The following is a 25,355-nucleotide window of genomic DNA, read 5'->3' as shown; positions in this document are numbered from 1 at the left end:
ACAAACATTATTTCACGATATCAAAAAGCCAAAGCCCACCTGAATCCTGGTATTCCTCTAAATCATCAGGCGTTACGACATCATCATAATTATAATCATCACAGTCTTCATCCACTTCTGATTGGCGTCTACCAACGAACCGAGTCACCTTCGGCTTATCACCATCGTCATTCGTCCAACAGGAATCTGCTGGTGAAGTTAAGCCATCACGCGACTGTGGTGAGCATACCACCACCAGCATGATGTGATGTGATGTGATTGTGATGGTGTGATGTGATTGTGATGATGTGATGTGATGTGATTGTGATGTGATGTGACACCAGATGTGTGAGCATTATCGAAATTAAATGTATCATTAAATTATATTATTATTTATTATTTTGCCTTTTTTTATTTTATTTATCTACTTGTAATAATTTTAATATGTGTGAAAGGAAATAAATGATTTTATTATTGTTATCTATACTAATATCATAAAGAGGAAAGATTTGAAAAATTCTTTAACTGTTTGGAAGCTACATTATTCCCGAGTGACATAGGCTATATCCTTATTAAAACTCCAATAATGTAACCCAAGTTGTAAAAAAAATACCTAAAATATTCTTTACATCGCGTGCCCTGCGAAAACTATCGATGATAGAATAAAATAATGTACTACGACTTTGTAGAACACATTATTATTTACAAAAAGTGTCGCGACAGCATATGTCTAACTATTATAGTTATGCCGCAATAACTGTTCTTTTATTTAAAAAAATAAAACAACATCAAATATCGTTGAAAATTTTGTTAAAGATCCGAGTGGAGCCGGAGCGGACCGCTAGTTATGAAGGAAAATTAACATCAAAAGATAATTTTATTAAAGTATGTTATTATTTTATTGCGGTATTTTGGTCATGTTGCACGTAGGGATACCGGCAATTTGGAACGCCTTGTGGTGACCGGTAAAATAGAGGGAAAAAGGCCTAGGGGTTGAGGTCCCAAACGATGGTCGGACCAAATAGCGGAGGAACTGGGGATACCTATCAGCGACGCACTCCACCGGGCTGCAGGGCGGGATCGATGGAGACAGTTGGTTGACGAAATCGGACGGAGTCACGATCCTCAGCAGTGAGGGACCGACCGAAGAGAGAGAGAGAGAGATGCAGATAATATCGCATTAATAGAATTGAAGTAGCTTAATAAAAAGATTAAAAAAAAAATAGTTTTATACTTTGAACAACTTATAAACATATTGCATTATTTTATCAGTTTATAAAATTTAATAGTCTCTTTTAGTCTAGAAAAGGATAAAGTTACTCTCTCCGTCTCTTTTAAACCAAGTGCACACCTTAAGGTACTAAATGGAAAAACTAAAAAAAAATTGCATTCCTTAAATTACATTTATAATTACTATTCTGATCGCCTGCCCTAAATGCACGACCCTATATGAAAGGTTCATGTATGGTGGAGGTACTTGATAGGGTGCAAGGTTTCTCCCCAAATCCCAGAAACCCCCCTTTGGGCTCCCCTATTACAATCAGTCCTGGTGAAGATTAAACTATATCATATAAAATTAAAAATACATTTTGTATTTAGAAAAATATAAAAATTAAAGCCACCAATTTAAATATCTTAGTTCCTTATTTTGACTCTCACTAAAATAAAACACGTTGGCACGTCAACAGACCTTGTCATTGTTGATGTTAATAAAAACAATCACAACGGTCGTATTAAAATTTGATAGATTAAAAACCCGATATAGTATATACTAGGTAATATCAGGTAGTACGATAACAGGTACACGGTATCACGTCTCGTGACTAGATACGACGGTCTCTCTGTACACAGCTTGATTAGGACGAAGCATCTTCTCTGCCTCTACGAGCTCTGCTTGCGCCTTAGACCTCTCTGTAAAGTTGTTAGAATGTATTGAAACAATAATCCTGCATCACTCCGTGCACCTGTATATCATCAGACGGCCTGTTAGCTCGTCTGTCTATCTGGTGCACTACAATATCGAATACAGTTTTGTTATTGACGAAGTTAGCGAACCGCGCAATCTAATGCAACCAAAACAACCGGGTCACTGACCGCAGCGAATTATGAAATACCCTCAAATACGTTTAATACAAGACAAGTTCAGTAGAGTATTGACAGATGAAATAATTCAACTTTTCACATAAAAATATATTAGCTTATTACCACTAGTGCGCTTTGGAAACGATTGCAATGGTGTTGTGTGAATCAATATATACATATACCTTTGGATCCATGGTCCCTTCATCCAGACTACCTATATATTTTTTATTTTTTTTCTTAGATGGGTGGACGAGCTTACAGCCCACCTGGTGTTAGATGGTTACTGGAGCCCATAGACATCAACAACGGCTGCCCTACCCTTCAAACCGAAACGTATTACTGCTTCACGGCAGAAATAGGCGGGGTGGTGGTACCTACCCGCGCGGACTCACAAGAGGTCCTACCACTAGTATATAACGGTTTATCCACAGTGCAATTCCAGAGATCTTTTCCTTCACGCACCATCCGAAGCTGAAATGGACTCTCCTCCTTCTGGGCACGTGCTTCTTCAAACATGACTAACGGATCAGTGGTTGACAGGGGCCCGGCTCTACCAGGGTCATTGACGACGTCCAACATAGCGACCGGTAACCCATCACAACCAGGCCGACCCCACCTCTGCCTGTGGAGGTATCAAAATCTTACCAGCCCGATCGAATTCCAAGAACATTGCGGCGTGCAGGGCGGCCGCGATCACCGCCAATACGCTGAACACTCGGAACGAATATCGACCGCCCATCGAACCGTACAGTTGTCCGCCTAGCAGCGATCCCAGGGCGAAACCTGCAGAGATACCGCCTTGCTGGGTTTTTTTTCCTACCTATGCTGATAGCCTTGAGAGGCTATTTCAGCGTAACCTTAACTAGTAGATGAGCTCGCGGGGCTCTAACCTGACGACGTTGCTAACACGAACCCTAGCAAGAGCAGTGCTTCGCAGAATCTACCACCGGATCGGAAACGCGACCCACTGAGAAGATCCGGCGAGAAACTCACTGGGCTGTGTCTACGAATAAATAATGGCAGTCTATGGATTAATTTACTCGCCGAGCCCTTCGTCGCAAGCGACGGGTTCCGAGAACGGCTGTGTCTATGGGGTCGCCTTGCTGATCCGGTGGCCATCGACCGCCGAACCCCGAAGCGACCCGAAATTGGACAATTATTGACACTTCGACTCGTGAGGGACGGTGTGCCGCCCTAAACAGACCGGCTCAGTTGAATCTCCCCGACGAGAAAGCCCAAAAGCTTATGGTATACCGTATGGTAAAGCCATGTTCGAAGTGTGAGGGGAAACTTAGAGCTCATGTTTCAAGGTGGGCACCGGTAGCCGCTTAACACCTGAATCTGAAGTCGTCGTGGCCCAAAGGATAAGACGTCCGGTGCATTCGTATGTAGCGATGCACTGGTGTTCGAATCCCGCTGGCAAGTACCAATTTTTCTAATGAAATACGTACTTAACAAATGTTCACGATTGACTTCCACGGTGAAGGAATAACATCGTGTAATAAAAATCAAACCCGCAAAATTATATTTTGCGTAATTACTGGTGGTATGATCTCTTGTGAGACCACGTGGGTAGGTACCCACGCTCTGTCTATTTCTGCCGTGAAGCAGTAATGTGTTTCGGTTTGAAGGCTGGGGCAGACGTTATAACTATACTGAGACCTTAGAACTTATATCTCAAGGTGGGTGGCGCATTTACAATTTAGATGTCTATGGGCTCCACCCATATAAGCAATACAAAAAGAAGAAAAAAACACCAGACGGGCGAGTCATCCACTCGTCTAAGCAAAATCATTACGTGTGTTGCAATCGCGTGTTGTGTTTCGTGTTTAACTTGATATGAGAAAATGTTTATTTGGTGTTTTTGATACGCTTTTATTAGCTTCAGACGCATGAATGTTAGTATGTAACGGAATCTTTGAACATGATTTTGACCCCCTTCAAAACGTCCGATTAACTCGAAATTTGGTATACTTATTAAGGAACGGTGGGAATTCAATATTATAAAAAAAAATTGAAAAAATTGAAATTCAACTAAAAAATGAAAAATAAATTATAGTTTAAAAAAAGAAAAAAAATACGCTTTTATAGAAAATCCAACTAAAAAATAGAAAATAAATTTCAATTAAAAATAGTGTAAGAAAAAATGATTATCGGTAGTTATAAATATTTTATGAACAGATATGAGTAGAAGGGTTATTTTTATAAAATCCTGAAAAGCACCCCGCGCTTTTTTTTTACAATAAAATCATTTTTTCTTACACTATTTATAATTCAAAGATCATTGGGCGTTTTTTACCCGCTTTTTTTAAAGTCGCGAACATAAACCAAAACACTTTTAAATCATAGTGCTTCCAATCATATTTAATATTATGTGGTTATTTTAATTCATAACAATGGGAAAATGGAAATAAAAGTAAAATGAAATTCATATTTTAAGTTGACTATTTGTCCTAATTACTAAATATGACCGCTCAGTAAGTTAAAATATCACTCCGTGGTATTTTAATTATTTATAAATATAATAAATGAGAATATAAATAGAGAAAATGAATTGGCTGATTACGTGATTCGAAACAACTTAAACAGGCAAAGAGTTGCATTCACGCCGATAGAGGCAAACAATCCCGAATTAAGAGATTTTCCACAATTAACTTACGACGAGCTATTTTTATTTACCTTGGGAATATACCATTTGAAATTGGCCAAATCTTATTGCCATGAACACATGCGGCCAAACGGAGTGTATATAATGGAATTATACCATCGCAGAGAGTTGGTAGAAAATAAAATATTAATACGAGGCAGAATACAGTCTCGTCACATAAGAGCAAAACGCTATTATACATATATACTAATAAATCCGGCATTGCAAGGAAGACAAAGCCTCGAAGGGTATTACTGTTCCTGTATACACGGCCGCCGCACTGTAGGGAGTTGCGCGCACATCGCCAGTGTGGTATACTTTTTATCTTGGGCTATATATCAAGAAGAATTTCACGCACCTGCGGCGTTTTTAGACGAAACTCTTGTAGATTTGGATGCGGCAGAATAAAAGTAAAGAGAAAAACATGTTTTTTTTATTCCTTTTTTCCTCTTGAATTATTGCACAAAAAAGTAAAAAAAAAAATATTTTTTTAATGTCCAGTTTCTCCTTATTCCCACGGCTCACAGATATGGGACCTATACCATTGTAAACTAGATTCAATTGCCTATCCACCAGACCTAATTTCATTTTTGTTCGCTGTAGGTAAGTGTCCCATACAAAGGTGCCCGATGTCCTTTATTAAAATTGATTTTCTATTTTTTAATTGGATTTTCTATAAAAGCGTATTTTGTTAGTTTTTTTAAACAATTTTTTTTTCCAAGTACCCTCTGGTCTGGTAAATACGCACCCACGCCGTCGTCCATGCCGGCCACTATGCCCTGGACAGTCGCCGAGTAACCGTCCGGGGCCACATGAGCCGCGTACCCGACTATAGTAGCGTAGCAAAGGGCATATGTCGGGCCTTGCATAATCCCCTAAAGAACCAAAGAGAAGCATTTGTGAATAATAAAAAAAATTCCTCTATTTCTACTTGATAAACATATTTCAATGCTTCTCGTGATATTAGCTGTAGTTATAGTTTTATCAGAGACATCAATCGCGCTATAAGCATTTCCAAGGTTGGCTACCATTTTGGAGGGTAGATATCAGGAGTACACTCCCTATGTGTGGAAAAGTCCGATTATATCCGATATATCTGGCTCTGGAATCTTCAGAACTTCAGAACTGTTAATTGTTGCTATGAGACAAAAGCAAATGACCACTTAAATACACAAATTATATATGTACATCTATACTAATATATAAATCTACAGTGGTTTTTACGGATGTTCCGTTATAACTACTGAACCTTGCATCCGATTGACTTGAAACTTGGTATCCATGTAGAAAATGCATGTACTTAATGGATAGGCCAATATTTATATGAGTGTTAAACTCCCTACACCAGTTGCGGGGGCGTTAATGATGAGAATCTTTGTGGGGGTGAGAAATAATAATGTTAATTTTAAATGCCCAGCGAAGCAGACGGGTACAGCTAGTATGTATATATAGATATGTTCAAATTGAGAACTACCTCCTTTTGTATTGGGGTCGGTTAATAACACTACCTCTTCGTCCCATCCCAGGGGTCTTACCTCTATCAACACCAATTGCCACGGATTCCGAATGAACGATATCAACGCCATTCTAATTCCGTAACAGAACAATGAAAACGTCAGCGTCGTTCCGTAGCCCCAGCGCTTTATTATTTTACCTGGAATTCAATACAATGCAATGCAATACCGTACAGTGCAATACATTTCATTACATTACAATGCAATGCAATGCAATGCAATACAATGCAATACAATACAATACAATACAATACATTTCAATATAATTGTTTTATTTTGTTAATTTAGTGTCTCTTCAGGGTCAGATGTTAAGCTTATAGACGTTGGCTTATAGACCGTTTAGCGTCTGGGCACATTTACAAGTGGGGGGAGGGGGGGGGGGGGTCGGGGTAATGGAGCAGAGTCGCCGGACGTGGCTTCGAGGGTTTCTTCCAAAAACTGAAGTCTCAGGAAATAACCAAAAATTTACTAAGACTTTATGTCATACTATCTCATCTCCTTTCATTTCGTCCCAATTGATTCAAGTCTCAAATTAACTAACTCCTAGGCAGGGTGGTGGTACCCACCCGCGCGGACTCACAAGAGGCCCTATCACCACCCTTTTATCGTGACTTTTTATTTTGCCAATACACTTCGTTTCTTTACGCACGCAATGTAACCAAAAATCCAATGGCGGAGTCAATGACCTCGCGTCACGCAGGAGGGAGGCGTACTCTTGGCCAAGCTTTTCCTGAATCTCTTACCTGAACAGAAAAAGAACAGAAGCTCCCCGACGAAGCTCTGCGCGGCTACCACCACGCCCTCGATGAGCTTTATCGTAGCAATCGAACCGGTTTCCTCGGCCAATTCTTCCAGGAACCTACAAAGTTCGCATATAGACGCAAAGCTCCGGAAACTAATGAGCTTCCTAAATAAGAGGGTAGTTATCCGAAACTTACATATACATTTTATCATAGCAACGCAATTTATTTAGAACACAAGATATCGGACGAATGCTGGAACCGAAAAGAACTATAAAAAAATTAATTTTTTGGAACGAGGTTCCTTATGGGACGATGCGGAAGGGTACCCTAACCGGGAAAAAACGTCCGTAACGTAAGATTTTATTAGTAATGCACACAGTGTACGACTTAAGTCGTACATTATTAAAAAGTTAACTTTTTAATAATGTACAAAAAATTACATATTGTTTATCATTCATTGAGGACGACACTCTCAGACACAGCCCACTGAGTTTCTGGCCGGATCTTCTCAGTGGGTCGCTTTCCGATCCGGTGGTAGATTCTGCGAAGCACGGCTCTTGCTAGGGTTCGTGTTAGCAACGTCATCAGGTTTGAGCCCCGTGAGCTCACCTACTAAAGTTAGGGTTACGCTGAAATAGCCCCTAGGGCTATCAGCTTAGGTAGGGAGAAAAAAAAAAAAAAAAGAAAAAGGACGATCTCAGAGCGTTCGTTTGCGCAATACACTAACTCTTATGCAAACAACCGTGAATGAAGTGTACCACAATAAGTTCGCCGTGGGTTGTTGCGAAACCTCCAGTTTTATTTTCTTTATACCTCGAATAGAACTTAAAATGAAAATTTTTATAATAAGAAACCTCGTTCCTATCCGGTGTCCCACGACACCACACATGTTGTTTGTATGCAGCAATGTAAGACGTAAGTTTTTTTTTTATTGCCCTATAGACAGACGAGCATACGGCCCACCTGATGGTGAGTGGTTACCGTCGCTCATGGACGTCGGCAATGCCAGGGGCAGAGCCAAGCCGCTGCCTACCAAGTTCCGTGGCGGTTCTTATGGCAACACTTACCAGAACATGTAATAGATTATGAAGCTGTCGAATGTGCCCGCCAGTACGGCGAACACTATGAACACAATCACCTTCGGTATCCGCAGTACAGAACGTAATGCCGCACCGGAATCGGTGGGGCTCGATAATGAGGGTAGCTGAAAATATTTTGTTGACAATCAGCTGGGACTTTTTGATGGAAACGCGAAGAGTGGAATCAATAAAAAAAACATTAAACACACTACCGTGTATTTGACACGCACACATATGTATACTCTATTTTTATTGCCAAACTTTTGTTGCTTTATAATCTATGGTAAAATTAAGAATAGGTTAATCTGAAAAAAACTCAGTAAAAAACCACCATTTTACTGAGATTATATTTCATCCCATATTATCTCATCTCATTTCATTTCATCTCATTTCATTAATGTCTCAAATTAATCATCTTCATTTCATTAAAATTTAATTTGACTCCATATTATCATTTTTCCCACAAATAAGAATATAAATTAAACTAAGACTTGACCTAAAGGTCTCAGTTACCAGGTCATAAAATCCCTTAAAAACAAAAACAGCTGACATACGGAGTCAGGGATTTTGATTTTCATTGCGCCTTCACAAAGTATTTACTTCGTAAAACGACAAAAGACAACGCATACAAGTGTTCACCCAATACTCGGAAATCGATTCATTTTATATATATTACTTTTTCTATTTTGTATTTTTATTGATATTATATTTTCTTCTAAAAATAAAAAACAAAGAATATTTTACAATTAAAACAAAATTAACACTAAAACTTACCAATAGCTACACGGACGAAAAATGTTCCAAGTGTTTTGATCTCGCCTTTAAACATTTGTAAATAGTATAATGGTAGGCAGCGGTTTAGCTCTTGGCATTGCTGAAGTCCATGGGCGACGGTAATCATTCACCATCAGGTGGGCCGTAAGCTCGTCTGCCTACAAGGGTAATTAAAAAAAATGTATATACAGATTTTACTTATTATTTTTGGCTACACCCTGTATATGAACATAATATAGATATTCGCTTACCGTCAACGCTCTGCAGCTATAAAGATCGATGCCGGTCGCAATTAGGGCTATCACGAACGCCGGCGTGTAGTCCTTGTACTTGCCATCAGATACCATATCCACCAGGCAACCTCCCAGCAGGGCCGTCACCCCATATCCGATAGTGCCCCAAGCTCGTTGGGCACCGTATTTCGATCCTCGATCTGGACCTTCAAGAGTTTATCTAATTAAATCATTGACCCCCCACAAAGACCCGATGACCGTTATTTGTAGCATCTAGCTGCTGTCACATACCTTCATCTATCATCATGTATCATCTTTCGGTGGATCTAGAAAGAGACCTCCATACTTTTCCCTTTCCTGCCACTCGGGAACCCTTTCACTTTTTTCCCCTACCTATTCGTTGGTAGTCTAGGGAGCTTTTCCGGCTACGCTCGGACGGGCAGGTGAGCTCACGGGCTCAACCTGAGAGAATTTGCTAACACTAGCCCTAGCAAGAGCAGTGCTTCGCTGAATCTACCACCGGATCGGGATCACGACATACTGAAGAGATCCGGTGAGAAACTCAGTGGACTAGTCTTTCACAAAACCCCTATCACACATATTTACTGGTGGTAGGACCTCTTGTGAGCCCGCGCGGGTGGGTACCACCACCCCGTCTCTTTCAGCCGTGAAGCAGTAATGCGTTTCGGTTTAAAGGGTGGGGCAGCCGTTGTAACTATACTTGAGATTTTAGAACTTATCTCAAGGTGGGTGGCATATTTACGTCGTAGATGTCTATGGGCTCCAGTAACCACTTAACACCAGGTGGGCTGTGCGCTCGTTCACCAAACTAAGCAATAAAAATAAATAAAAACACTACACCAAATACTGGATTTTAAGGTTAGTTACTTCATCCTATGCCTATTACTGCTGTTGTAATGAAGATATAAGCGTCATACCCCTCATGGGTGGCGTGGCCCCAAGGAGAATGGCGGTATTAATGTTACCACATCCACGAGCTTCAGTGACTGTCCAACACCGAGTGGACCGTGAAGCCTTAAATAAAACTACTTTTACTCCTGGTTTTTATTGTCTGGAGACAACGCGTGACCAAACCATAAAAGTAGTTTTAATTATAACCATGAGTCGCGGGAGCCGCGGTAAATATTTCGATATTTTTTTACGTCTTTATAGGTAGGTAGGCGCGTCATATTATAAGAGCTACGTTGGCTCATGGACGTCAGCAACGCTGGAAATACAGCCAAGTCGCTGCCTAACGCTAACAACACTGAGCAAAATAAAGAACATAACATAGCGCTCGGGTAATACCGTGGAGGGCAGTTCCCTAGAAATGAACCGTGGATGAACGCTGCCATGCAAAAAAAAAAGCCTCAAATTCGAATAAAACAAAAACCACTCACCAAGCACGTCGAAGCACACGGCGTCACCGATACAATTGGCCACATTAAACGCCACTGTACCCAGACTCATCAGAACCACGAACGCCCAAAACGTAAGACTCACATAGACGCTACCTCCTCCCCCCGTTTCAACAGAAGAATCACCAGAGATCTTCTCGTTAACGTCAACCAAATTCTTAGTGGAACCTGATATCTCTCTTTTGACTCGATTCAATCCCTTTTCGTAGCACAACAAATCGCAGCCGTCTCTGGGCGTGCACTTCACTTGCCCGTCTCGGACTTCGCTTAAGTCCATGTTCAGGGTCAGACAGGTCGAATTCGTGACGTCACTGTCCAAGTATGCTGTATCGATAAGGGTCGTGTTCCGCAGGTACACATCGAACGTTCCCGGAGTACAATTCCAGTGGCACGTGTACTTTTCTAGGTTCAGGGACTGATCGTTTCGTCTCAAATCAACGGTTTCCAGTTTATAAACGTATTCCAGGAGGGGCGGCTCGACGGTTTCCGGGGTGGGCAAGAACCAGAGGCAACAGTACGAGCCGGTCATAACCGATATTAGCAGCATGAATACTAGCTTCCTGTGCGCCTGTAGGGTACACAGAAATAATTCTTAGCACGATACCTTTATTTTTGCTTTTATATCAATAGGGCAGTCAAATGTGTGTTGTGATAAGACGAAATGACAATGAGGTTGGTAAGAGAGTTTTAAATATCGATGTGGAAGGCTTTAGAGGAAAAATTAGACTGAAAAAAAAATGGATGGATAGCGTGAAAAACGATATGTGTAAGAGGGGAGTGAGCGAATAAATGGTATATGATAGAGGAGTATGAAAGGAGAAAATATATTTCGCCGACCACAGGTTACTGGAAGAAGGGCAGGAGAATGATGATGATGAGGGTATATAGTCAAACTACCAAGAAAGACTCTTGTAAGGCATCAGTTGAAAATACCCGACAAGGGGATTCTTGACCATAGATGCTGCGCAGATTCGATACGAGAGCCCGTAACCCCACACGTAGTATAATGGTTGGGTTCGTCAATCAGTGTACCAATAAGGCGGTCAAGATATAGGAATTTTCTTTTACTGATTTACTGATTACCGGAGTCCATCATGAGGCATGAGTCCGTAGTCTCAATTCTTGGGCCCAATGGGCCTTTGAAACTGAATGACAGATTCACAGCAGAATTAGACAGGTAGGTGGTATCTACCCTGGCAGGTTCACGAAACGCCCTCCCACTAGTCATTGTGATTGCATCCAATGTGCTTAGTTCTAGTTTTTTAATGTTCTCGATAGCGTAAAAGTTATCTAAAATTTGTATGGAGTTGGAACAACGTTAGAGCAGAGAAACGTATACCCCTCCTGGCTGAGCCTTTGCTCGCCCACCTGTCCTAGTGAAACTGGAAAGGCCTCCGGGCCACCAGTAATCCTTCAAACATAAAAAAAAAGAAACATAGTTATGGGTGCTTCTACTGGGAATGGTTTGTCCATAAGTGCAAGGAATAACATTGTAACCCAAATTTGAGTTATAAGGAATAACATTCCTAGCGCGTATCGCTTTGTTCTGTTTGACTTAGCACACCGTATCTGTGTAGTAAAATTACTGCCCGTGCTAAAATGGGAATAAACTACCCTGCATATTGTGAACGGTAAACAACATTTATTTATTAAACGTATTTGATTTTAGTAGGTTCACAATCCGCGAGTACGCAATGTAACGCCATGCCACAAGAGGCCGTTGAACCAGCGCGACTGGCTTTTAGCGTACATTACGTGCTATGAAAACGAATGAACGAATTGTAGTTTACCGGCCAATAATCTACAACGTAGCCGAAGAGTGGCTTCGCAGTCGCCCACAGCAGGGGCAGAATCGCCGTCACGATTCCCATCGCTGCGGGCGTGACTCCCAGTTGCCGCCCGAACACATTCATTTGCGGCAACAGCGGCCCCAGGGCTGCAAACAAGGAAAGACTGTTAGGTATGTTTGTTTGTTTTTTTTTAGAAGTCGTCGTGACCTAAAGGATAAGACGTCCGGTGCATTCGTGTTGAGCGATTCACCGGTGTTCGAATCTCAGGCGGGTACCAATTTTTCTAATGAAATACGTACTCAACAAATGTTCACGATTGACTTCCACGGTGAAGGAATAACATCGTGCAATAAAAATGAAACCCGCAAAAATTATAAATTGCGTAATTACTGGTGGTAGGACCTCTTTTGAGTCTGCGCGGGTAGGTACCACCGTCCTGCCTATTTCTGCCGTGAAGCAGTAATGCGTTTCGGTTTAAAGGGCGGAGCAGCCGTTGTAACTATACTGAGACCTTAGAACTTATATCTCAAGGTAGGTGACGCGTTTACGTTCGTAGATGTCTATGGGCTCCAGTAACCACTTAACATCAGGTGGGCTGTGAGTTCGTCTACCCACCTAAGCAATAAAAAAAGGTATCAAAAACTCCATCGCAGGCAACTTTTTTGCTGCAGCTACGTAAGCAATGGGCAGAACACCATCCAGATGGTCAGATCTAGTAAGGGAAGCACTTGGTGGTAGTGTGTACCATTCGGTCCGTGCCACCCATGATCGAACACAGTGGAAGAACGTCACATGTGGTCGCGATCCTCAGCAGTCAGAGAACGATATAGAAGAGAACGCAAGCGAGCCATAAGATATTAATTGGCTACCGTAGCCCGTGGACATCATGATGTGAAGCACTTTTTCTTTTCCTACCTAAGCTGATAGCCTTGAGAAGCTATTTCAGCGTAACCTTAACTAGTAGGTGAGCTCACGGGGCTCAAACTGGAGTGATGCTAACTCTGACCCTAGCAAGAGCAGTGCTTCGCAGAATCTACCTCCGGATCGGAAACGCGACCCACTGAGAAGATCCGGTGAGAAACTCAGTGGGCTGTGTCTATGGGTTAATTGGCTCGACGAGGACTGTGAACGGTGCTTAAGGTGCCTAAAAGCACCTTTAATGATAGGGAGGATCCGCAATGACGTGTTTTGGGCGACGTCGACTGTTTACCATTTGGTATGCAGGATCGGGTATGAAGATGTGAAGCACACGCTATGAGACAAAACAACGAAATTTCTTTAAGAGTTATGGTTAAAAAGATCCTAAAACTTGTCACAGTCTGTGAAATCATTTATCTTTTTTTTTTTTTTTTATTGCCCTTGTAGGCAGACGAGCATACTGCCCACCTGATGGTGAGTGGTTACCGTCGCCCATGGACTTCAGCAATGCCAGGGACAGAGCCAAGCCGCTGCCTACCGCTTAATACTCTCCACAAGTCTCGTTTGAAGAAGGACATGTCATAGCGCTCAGGAAACACCGTGGAAAATCTTCTTAGCATTGCATTCTTATCAAATGTAGGTATGTATGTATATTGCCATTGTCAATAAAGCTTCGTTACTTATCTAATTAAGAATGACGTAACGAAATTTTTTATAACAGCATATACATTAATAACATTACAAAACTAGACTAGCATGCATCTACCTTATAACCTTTCTTTTTTATCCTACTTACTCTAGTAACCTCGAGGGGTTATACTAGATTCACAGAATGAGTAGGTGAGCTCACGGGGCTCAAGCCCGACCACGTTGCTAGCAAGGGCAGTGCTTCGCAGAATCTACCACCGGATCGGAAACGCGACCCACTGAGAAGACCCGGCGGGTTAATTTACGCGCTGAACCCTTTGTCGCAAGCGACGAGTTCGACGTGACCGATGACTTGTACTTGGGGTACCTAATAGCACCGATAGTGGATCGGAAGGATCCGAAATGACGTGTTTAGGGCGACGTCGACTATTTACCATTCGGTCCATATAGTAGGATCGCATAATTCTGCTTCATATTGCAAGCATAGCCGAGCGCTATATATCGTTCATTACTTAATATATATATAAATTACGTGTCACGTTGTTTGTCCGCGATGGACACCTAAACTACTGAACCGATTGTAACTTTTTTAATTTTAAATATGTGTTTTGTTCCAACTTAGGCCATAGGATGGTTTTTATTTCGATTAATGGTCGCTATATTTATTAATTAACAATAAAATAATTTCTTATATTGATTATTGTTGTTAATTGTAAGTTTCATAAGTCTAAAACAGATGGCGCTTTAAATTAGTTTTTACAGCCAATTGTGATACTGTCTGACATTAATATCTCATAGATGGCGCTGTGTTAAATTTACCAACGTTTCATATAAGCTACAATTGAATGGCATAAACACCACATGTTGCTGAGGCTAAAGTATAAGTAAAATTTATTTCGTAAATCCAATTGTTCTTACTTTGTTAATTTTTGGTATTAGCATAGCCGGCCACGTATTACTTAGAAACCAAAAACCTTAGCCACAGCAACGTGTGGCCGGGCCTGCTAGTTAAATTTATAAAAACAGAAACACATATACAAAACAGCCTTAAACAAATCCAGCATCAAGATAAATATATCATCATGTAGTTTACCAAAGAAATATTTGTATCTGCCTGATAAAACACTTTAGGCATTGAACGATCCAAAGATAAGTTTGTATGTTACGTTATAGATAAGTGTAGCGCACACGGAAGTCAGAGAAACACCAAGATTCGCATACGTATATATTTATTTTATTGTATATTCCGTGAATGAAAGACATTTTTTTTTAAAGGAGTTTATGACCTGGTAACTGACCTTTAGGTCATGTCTTATTTTAATTTATATTCTTATTTTATGACTAGCGGCCCGCTAAGGCTCCGCTCGGGTCTTTAACATAAATTTCAACAATGTTTGCCGTTGCTTTATTTTTTAAAACTAGCGGCCTGCTCCGGCCCCGCTCGGGTCTTTAACAAAAATTTCAACGATATTTGACGTTGTTTTATTTTTTTAAATAAAAGAACATTATTGCGGCATAACTATAATAGTTAGAGATATGTATCGCGACACTTTTTGTAAATAATAATGTGTTCTACAAAGTCGTGGTACATTATTTTATTCTATCATGAATAGTTTTCGCAGGGCACGCGATGTAAAGAATATTTTAGGTAATTTTTTTACACCTTGGGTTACATTATAAGAGTTTTAGTAAGGATCTTAATTTTTTTCAAATAAGATTATAGCCTATGTCACTCGGAAATAGTGTAGCTTCCAAACAGTGAAAGAATTTTTCAAATCGGTTCAGTAGTTTCGGAGCCTATTCAATACAAACAAACAAACAAATCCTTCCTCTTTATAATATTAGTATTGAAAAATTATAATATGGAGTGAAATGAAATGAAATGAAGATGATTAATTTGAGAAATTAATCAACTGGGATGAAATCAAATGAAATAAGATGAGATGATATGAGATGAAATGTAATCTCAGTAAAATGGTGGTCATTTACTGAGATTTTTTCAGGGGACTTTTTGGGGGATCCCAGAAGCTACGTCCAGCGGCTTTGTTTCATTTTCCCACATTTGTGCACTTTCACAGATTCTAAACAGTTAATAAACCACCGTTATTACGCATTTAAACCTGAAGAAACACTAAATAGACAAAATAAAACAAATCACCCAACTTCACTGCTCGCGTTCCCGCCAAAAAGTCCCGAAGACATAATTCAAAATAACGTTTACAGATTACTGTTAGAGCGTTCTGAGTAAATTTATTTATCGAAAAAATTGACGGTAGTTAGAAAAATATTCACAATTATTTGACACAATTTGACTGACTCGGTGGAGCAGTGGTTAGCGGTCCTGACTTTTGCGGCGAGGGTCGTGGGTTCGATTCCCACATAGGGCCATAGATTCGTGTGATGAACAAGTCATTTTTTTTTATTGCTCACGTGGGGGCTTCGATCTCACGGCCCACCTGGTATTAAGAGCCACCACTCCGGAGCCCATAGACATCTACAACGTAAATTCGCCACCCACTTTGACATATGAGTCTAATAGACGTCTACAACGTAAATGCCGCCTTGAGGTATGAGTTCTAAGGTCTCAGAATAGTTACAACGGTTGCCCCACCCTTCAAACCGATACGCATTACTGCTTCACGACAGAAATAGCCAGGGTGGTGATACCTACCCGCGCGGACTTACAAGAGGTCCTACCACCAGTAATTACGCAAATTATAATTTTGCGGGTTTGATTTTTATTACACGATGTTATTCCTTCACCGTGGAAGTCAATCGTGAACATTTGTTGAGTACGTATTTCATTAGAAAAATTGGTACCCGCCTGCGGGATTCGAACACCGTTGCATCCCTAGATACGATTGCACCGGACGTCTTATCCTTTAGGCCACGACGACTGTAGTATGCAGTTGGAACAGTGCCCCTAGCGGGATTTGAACACCGTCGCGTCGCATTGCTACATACAAATACACCGGACATCTTATCCTTTAGGCCACGACGAATTCGTTGTTATTATCTGTATGAATGTTATCTGTTATTGCATGCATTGACAAGTCAAACATCACAATACCCTAATTGGATTTTATTATGTACACTCTGAGATAGCGACAATTAGATAACATGTAAACGAAGACTGGTCTGGTTTTGTATGCGTGATTTCTGAGAGAAATTTGAGGCAAACAAAACCATAATGTACTGTGTAGTATATTATTATTTTTACCTGACTTCAACAAAGGAGGGGTTGTGTTATCTGAGAACTATTTTCTAGGTTCTAGGGGTCGCCACCCATTGAATGGAATGCCGAACCATTTTGAGGCGGACCACGAGAACACAGAAATTTGAACTATACAGTACGCACTGGTGGTCGCCTGTTTCTGCCGTGAAGCAGTGATGCTTTTCGGTTTGAAGGGTGGGGCAGCCGTTGTAACTAGGTATAGTGAGACCTTAGAACTTATATCTCAGGGTGGGTGGCGCATTTGCGTTGTAGATTTAATTAATTTTTGTAGCTCTGAATATTTGTAACCGCACACAGATTCCATCCAAAACTCTTCACTGGAAATTTTCGTTTTTTTTTTTATTGCTTAGATGGGTGGACGAGCTCACAGCCCACCTGGTGTTAAGTGGTTACTGGAGTCCATAGACATCTACGACGTAAATGCGCCATCCACCTTGGGATATAAGTTCTAAGGTCTCAAGTATAGTTACAACGGCCCACCCTTCAAACTGAGACGCATTACTGCTTCACGGCAGAAATAGGCAGGGCGGTGGTACCTACCCGCGCGGACTCACAAGAGGTCCTGCCACCAGTAAAGTTCTGAACAACAAAATTCGGATCGTTTGTCTACCGTGAAATTTCACTCGCTCAGTGGAAGATCTTCATCGTAAACCCGCAAAAGTTTATGTTCACAAACATTACAGGCATTCGCTTAGTAAGCTCTTTAAAAAAAAAAAACAAAACAGCGGAACATCTAGCACGATAAGGCACGTGAATTCAACCGGCGAACCCAGTTGGGTCTCATAGGAAACCGGGAACCGGCCGAAAGGGGGTCATTAACATTGGCATTGAAGCGATAAGCGAATTTAAATTGATAGTCGCGCAACGTTATGTAACAATCTTTCGCGTCGCATCATCGAAACAAATCGCGAATACCAATGTGCTTAGTGCGAGTTTAACGTTCTCGCTAGCGTAAAAGTTAACTCAAATTTGTATGGAGTTGGAACGTTTACCTACGTTTGCCGCTAGGGGCGCTGTTACAACTGCATACTGAAGTCTGAAGTCGTCGTGGCCTAAAGGATAAGACGTCCGGTGCATTCGTATCTAGGGATGCACCGGTGTTCGAATCCCGCAGGCGGGTACCAATTTTTCTAATGAAATACGTACTTAAGAAATGTTCACGATTGACTTCCATGGTGAAGGAATAGCATCGTGTAATAAAAATCAAACCCGTAAAATTATAATTTGCGTAATTACTGGTGGTAGGACCACTTGTGAATCCGCGCGGGAAGGTACAAACGCCCTGCCTATTTCTGCTGTGAAGCAGTAATGCGTTTCGGTTTGAAGGGTGGGGCAGCCGTTGTAACTATAATGAGACCTTAGAACTCATATCTCAAGGTGGGTGGCGCATTTACGTTGTAAATGTCTATGGGCTCCAGTAACCACTTAACACAAGGTGGGCTGTGAGCTCGTCCACACATCTAAGCAATAAAAAAAATACAAATATGAGTAAACTTTAACGTTATCGAGAACGTTAAAAAACTCGCACTAAGCACATTGTTGTCATACGACGTCGCCTTTCATCAAGACCAATTGACTTGTTTATGAATGTTAAATTAATACGAGTGTAGCACTGCAGATATAATTATAACGGCTGTTAAACAGGGAAGAGGCTTTTTAGAATTTAATTGGGGTCTTGTTCAACGCGTATCGGTAAAACTTTTTTTTCCAGTTTCACCAGGACAGGTGGGCGAGCAAAGGCTCAGTCAGGAGAGGTGGGATTTGCTAACAGCTGCCCGAGTAATCTGGGGTGTGAGATTCTTCCTCCTAATCCGGGAGGAAATCCGTGTGGAGCTTCCCCTTTGAAATAGCACCGCAGTACTTTTCGCTGGGTCGATGTCTATGCGCCATTTTCGGAACCACCGTCCTAGGGCTACGGCTGCAATCTGAAGCTTCCTCGCGATTAGGGACTTGTTTCTACTCCAATAGTAAACACTCGTGTCGTCGGCGAATAAAGCTAACTGGGTCGGCGGTGACCGGGGAATATCTTTGACGAATAAACTAAATAGGAGGGGCGAGAGGGCAGAGCCTTGCGGAACTCCAGCCGTACTGTCCTTGTCTCTTCGATTGAATGACCATTCGTTTGGTCTATCGTAGTGGTCAGCTACCCTCGGCTTCTTGGAGTCCTCAGCTACGACTCTTCCGCGAAATGTTTAATTCGGACACGGAATATTACTTATTATCTTGCCTACTAAGACTCGTCTCTTGAACATTTACTTTAAACACAAGGCTCCAAATCGCACCTTTAGAATTGAAGTTGGCTGAACTAAAAAAATTAAGAAAATAATTTTTATACTTTGAACAACTTTTTTTTTATTGCTTAGATGGGTGGACGAGCTCACAGCCCACCTGTTATTAAGTGGTTACTGGAGCCCATAGACATCTACAATGTAAATGCGCCACCCACCTTGAGATATAAGTTCTAAGGTCTCAGTATAGTTACAACGGCTGCCCCACCCTTCAAACCGAAACGCATTACTGCTTCACGGCAGAAATAGGCGGGATGGTGGTACCTACCCGTGCGGACTCACAAGAGGCCCTACCACCAGTGAAAACTTATAAACATGTACATCGACCGTAAGCTGCCAATACCTCCTAACCTCACATTTTTACTGAAATCGTTTTTTCGCGCCATCTGTTAGATTTATACCTTAACGTTAGAAGTGGCTACTTTTATTTGTATTTTTCTAATAAAATACATATTACCTATTTAAAAAAATGTAATTTGTTTTCTTATTAAGAACACACACCAAGAAGAAATAAGATCTAACTGATTTTTTGCCAACATTTTTTATGGAAATACCTGCTAACTTACTTACAGTCGTAAAGGAACGTGATTTGAATATTTTCTTCTTAGCAATATAAGACTACATAGTGTAAAAATAATAAACTTGGATTTCAGGTTCGTAAATACGATCCGTATTTTCTTAGCATTTTGGTTTTTATGGCTATTATTACAACAAAAGAATCATGGGTACCGGTTTTAATCATGAAACATCTGTATTATAAAATGAAGACCTTTACAGTTGAACTCGTGCCTGATTGTAGTCAGAGTAATCTCATACTGGCTTCTACCTTTTTTACTGGTGGTAGGACCTCTTGTGAAGCCGCGCGGGTAGGTACCACCGCCCTGCCTATTTCTGCCGTGAAGCAGTAATGCGTTTCGGTTTGAAGGGTGGGGCAGCCGTTGTAACTATAATGAGACCTTAGAACTCATATCTCAAGGTGCGTGGCGCATTTACGTCGTAGATGTCTATGGGCTCCAGTAACCAATTAACACCAGGTGGGCTGTGAGTTCGTCCACCCATCTAATCATTAAAAAAAAAACCAGAACTGTGAGCTCATCTGCATAATAAAAAAGAGTGCAGACATTATTCATAAAATTTACTATAATATATGGCAGTTCAATTGATATGTGAGTGAAGCCACTTATAGCACGTTGTTGTTGTAATTAAGGTCTATTACTGCTGCAATTCTATAGTGTTATTACAGTGGATATTGACTCCATAACGCATTGTTTATCTAAACAAGAGAATCAGGACAGTACCAAGGCTCGGCTTCACCTCTAGGATAACAATATTAAATGAGCGACGGTGAGCATTCACCGTGTGTGCAAAACACCTATTTTATTTCTCAGTGGGTTACTATACATAAGCTGGGCCATGGGCTACCCATAAATGTCATATCTCTATTTATCTATCAGTAAAATTATTATTATGTTCCTATCTATACTAATATTATAAAGCTGAAGAGTTTGTTTGTTTGAACGCACTAAACTCAGGAACTACTGGTCCGATTTGAAAAATTCTTTCAGTGTTAGATAACCCATTTATTGAGGAAGGCTATAGGCTTTATAGCATCACGGTAAGGCCAATACAAGTGAAGCACCAATAAATAATGTTTCAAAATAGGCATTTAAATAGTTCATTAACATTCTAACTAGTCAGGTCATAAGTATTGTCACACAGTAAAAACTTTTCTTTTAGAATGCTGGCCACAAAAAAGTTTATTGAATTCGAATTTCGAATTGTTCATGAAAATAAAAATGTATACTTTTAGAATTTTACTCATTTTTAAATATGGAGTGGACGCTTAAAGAAGACCGTGTTGCAGTTATTGCGTTGCATCGTTGCGGTTACGCGCCAATTCAAATTTTTAACATACTGAAAATTTTGAATATAACCAAAAGATTTGCTTATCGTACCATCAAACGATACAATGAAGACTTTAGTGTAGATGACAGGTCAAGAAGTGGTCGCCCTCGGTCTGTTAGGACTCCAGCAGTGATAAAAGCTGTGAAGGCGCGAATTCAAAGAAATCCCAAACTTAAGCAGAAACTGTTGGCCCTTCAGATGGGGTTAAGCAGAACCACGGTGAAAAGGGTGTTAAATGAAGACTTAGGGCTTCGGGCATATCGAAGAAAAACAGGACATCGTTTGAATGCTCGTCTAATGGACCTGAGACTGAAGGGATGCCGCGCTTTGTTGAAGCGGTACGCGGGAAAAAAATATCGGGAAATTCTTTTTTTCGGATGAAAAAATTTTTACCGTAGAAGAGAGCTACAACGAACAAAATGACAAGGTGTACGCACACAGTAGTGAAGAAGCGAGCAACCGTATTCCGCGTGTCCAACGAGGTCGTTTTCCATCCTCGCTCATGGTATGGTTGGGAGTTTCTTATTGGGGCTTAACAGAGGTACATTTTTGTGAGAAAGATGTAAAAACGAATGCAGTTGTGTATCAAAATACAGTCCTGACGAACCTTGTGGAACCTGTTTCTCATACCATGTTCAATAACAGGCACTGGGTATTCCAACAAGATTCGGCACCAGCTCATAGAGCGAAGAGCACACAAGACTGACTGGCGGCGCGTGAAATCGACTTCATCCGGCACGAAGACTGGCCCTCCTCCAGTCCAGATTTCAATCCGTTAGATTACAAGATATGGCAACACTTAGAGGAAAAGGCGTGCTCAAAGCCTCATCCCAATTTGGAGTCACTCAAGACATTCCTGATTAAGGCAGCCGCCGATATTGACATGGACCTCGTTCGTGCTGCGATAGACGACTGGCCGCGCAGATTGAAGGCCTGTATTCAAAATCACGGAGGTCATTTTGAATAAACTTTAGTGTCATAAGAATCTATGTCTTGTTAAGTTCATTTTGGTATATGAATGGTTACATAATGAATAAACTTGTTTCAATTATTTTACATTAAACATGTGACAGGATTTATGGCCTGACTAGGTATATTTCAAAAATATTTTCACTTTCTACATAAATGAAGTGGGGGTTAAATTTTGCGTTATGCCAAAATAACTATTCCACGCGGATGGAGTCGCGGGCAAAAGCTAGTGTTAAATAAAAACATAAAATAAAGGTACTTTAAAAGACGGTGTCACAAATTAGAAGAACTATGGAACAAAACGTTTCATAACCATTTTGTGCTATCTATTCATATAGTAATGTTTATAACATAATTTGCTGATTATATAAGATATAGCATTTTAGATAACATTAATATCACAATCTGGAGACTGTTGATACCGCGAATTACTGTATGATCACATAATGTTAGGCAATTAATTCTGAAGTGATTTATTCAAGGTCAAAGATTGAGCAAGCATCTACTAAAATATTATATAATAATAATGTATTATCATGTTTGTATAGTGTACATTTATTTGGAGAAGAGAAAGTTTTGAGTTTGTTGTTTCAGTGGTGAAACCTGTGATGATGTGTTTGCTTTTTTTGAGAAGAGAGAGAGAGAGAGAGAGAGAGAGAGAGAGAGAGAGAGAGAGAGAGAGAGAGAGAGAGAGAGAGAGAGAGAGAAAGAGAGAGAGAAAGAGAGAGAGAAAGAGAGAGAGAAAGAGACAGAGAGACCTTAGACTTTATTGCAGACCAACACACAAACAACATTCAAAAACAGCCAATAGGCTTGTGTTGTTTTGTATTGGGTCAGATTAAAATCATGTCATTATCACGAGTAATAACACCAACATTTTTTAAAAACCATACAGAAAAAGCCACAGGTAACAAGCTAATAAATTATACTTTACTAATAATTTTTGAGGCAGTTACCGGTGGTAGGACCTTTTATGAGCCCACACGGGTACGAATCACCACCTTGCCTATTTCTGCCGTGAAACCATAATGGGTTTCGGTTTGAAGGGTGGGGCAGCCGTTGTAACTATACTGAGACCTTAGAACTCATAGGTGGGTGACAGCATTTACGTTGTAGATGTCTATGGGATAGTCGGTATGGACTTGTCAGTCAAACTGCTGCTTACCGATAAGGACTTTTATCAAATTCCTTTGCAATTTAATGTTGAAGTAAAAAATAGTTTTTGTATATGAAGATAGCTCAGGACTGTGGCAAAGGATTCTTTTCAAATCTGATTTTAAATGGGATAGTTATCACTCTGGGAACAGCACAAGAGGTAAGATTAAACCTAACAATAAGTACCGTTGTCCAGTCTATTTCTGCCCTAAGTTGTGTAATTTCGTTAGAGCATCATAGCTAAATTAACTTAGGCCAAATAGAGAAGAAGTTAGTTCATTGGTTAAAAGTCAAATAAAGTCATCTATGACCACGGAAACTCTATATCTATATATTAATACGTGAAGCAAAAACTTTGTATCCCTTTTTACGAAAATTGCACAGACAGAGGAGTATCAAATTTTCCACACTTATAGAAAATATAGAGAAGAAGTGCACAATGCTAATATTTTTTTAAAATAATGCATAAAAGATACATTAAATCAATAAAGAACACTTACACACACTACATACCATGTATTTGATGCACACACGCATGCATACTATTTATTGTCAAACTTTTGTTCTTGACGTCTGTGGTCAAATTGAGAATAGATCAAATATTGTTTGTCTTTATAAATTTTTTTTTATAGTGTAGCCTTGGCGAAATTTGTGATTATAGAAGTATAAAATACAATCATAGTAGTTTACAAACTTATTATACAATTCTAATTAATTATAGTCGAATTTCGACTACTACGGGACCTCTAGTATTATTAAAAACGTAGTAAAAATTACCATAACAAGCTGTGAGATTAAGCAGTAGTTTCTATTAAGTCGACTAAACTGTTTCTAGGTAAAATTATTTAAGTATATTAAAAATAATTCTTTAAGTACTCTAATTTTTACTGGTGGTAAGATGTCCTGTGAGTCCGCACGGGTAGCTACCACCACCCTCCCTATTTCTGCAGTGAAGTAGTTATGAGTTTGGGTTTGAAGAGCAGGGCAGCCGTAGTTAAAAGTGAGACCTCAGAACTCATGCCTCAAGGTGGATGGCGGCATTCGTGTTGTAGATGTCTATGAGCTCCAGTATTCACTTAACAACAGGTGGGTTGTCAGCTCGTTCACACATCTAAGCAATTTATTTTTTTTAAAACTCGAAAGCACTGTTCTAGTGAAGTAGTTGAAGCAAATATAGAATGGAGCCATTATTATATGTCCATATTGAACTTTCACCAAATTTTTGAAATTCCCAAAATTTCCTGATATTCAATTGTAATGTTAAAAAATAGATCAAGAATTAAAAGGTTATTCTCATTTTTTAAGACATTTTATAAACACCACCATTAAGTGTATTTTGATTACTCAATATTTTTCTTGATGATTTAAAATAATAACAATAAATATTACTTACCGGCGAAGAAAAAGAAGAAATGCGCCTTTACAGGCAGCAAGCTTTTGTTAATCTTCATTTTATGCAAATTTCATTAAGCGATGGCGTATTCATGAAATTAATTTTAAAACTAGTTTTTATTTTTTGACGAAACTGAACACTAACATAACGATCTGCCCTGTCGTGTAGTCCGCGAACCATACAGAATTAAAAATCTAGACGCAGTTCCATAAATAATAATCTTTGTTTGCTTCCACAATAAATTAAAGTGATTAAAATGTAATTTCTATTCAACTGTATTCATTAAACTATGTTGACTTAAAAACAAAGTCGCAGCTCTGTTGTGAAGTGTATTTTTAACAGAGCAATCTAACATTTCTATCAAAACATGGTTCAGTGTGATAAAATTGTGATGGGTTATCAGTCTAGGATTTTCACTTTTGTTTATCAATAAGAGCAACATTTGAAATATGAATATTGGAAGACGAAAGATAACAAGTTTAGTATCAACAACAGTCAAGCTAACTTTCCAATTTTTGATAACTTGGTGGGGTATAGCGCCATCTGTTGTTCAAGAATACATAGTTTCTGTCAAATAAAAAAACT

At 40.0% G+C, this 25,355-nt stretch overlaps 1 protein-coding gene across 5 annotated transcripts in view; it reads right to left on the bottom strand.

The window, feature by feature from the left end:
- The window catches only part of LOC101742836 (major facilitator superfamily domain-containing protein 6), a 29,701-nt gene extending 4,407 nt beyond the window's left edge, over positions 1 to 25,294 (bottom strand). For 2 of the 5 annotated variants that reach the window (XM_038021328.2, XM_062675884.1), the window contains exons 1-10: positions 24,771 to 25,294; positions 12,260 to 12,405; positions 10,452 to 11,037; positions 9,070 to 9,257; positions 8,033 to 8,169; positions 6,966 to 7,081; positions 6,244 to 6,362; positions 5,457 to 5,583; positions 2,707 to 2,844; positions 40 to 189 (exon numbers count right to left, since the gene is read on the bottom strand). In XM_038021328.2, the coding sequence (XP_037877256.1) occupies positions 40 to 189; positions 2,707 to 2,844; positions 5,457 to 5,583; positions 6,244 to 6,362; positions 6,966 to 7,081; positions 8,033 to 8,169; positions 9,070 to 9,257; positions 10,452 to 11,037; positions 12,260 to 12,405; positions 24,771 to 24,828 (1,765 nt within the window). In that variant the 5' untranslated portion in view covers positions 24,829 to 25,294. Of the gene's footprint in view, positions 1 to 39; positions 1,891 to 2,706; positions 2,845 to 5,456; positions 5,584 to 6,243; positions 6,363 to 6,965; positions 7,082 to 8,032; positions 8,170 to 9,069; positions 9,258 to 10,451; positions 11,038 to 12,259; positions 12,406 to 24,770 lie in introns of those variants that run through there. The other 3 variants (XM_038021330.2, XM_062675885.1, XM_038021332.2) reach the window with 2 other exon arrangements.
- Positions 25,295 to 25,355: the final 61 nt, after the last annotated feature.

Source organism: Bombyx mori, chromosome 24 (genome assembly GCF_030269925.1).
Source record: "Bombyx mori chromosome 24, ASM3026992v2".
In the NCBI taxonomy this organism is placed as follows: domain Eukaryota; kingdom Metazoa; phylum Arthropoda; class Insecta; order Lepidoptera; family Bombycidae; genus Bombyx; species Bombyx mori.
This window is presented reverse-complemented; position numbering and strand designations above follow the sequence as displayed.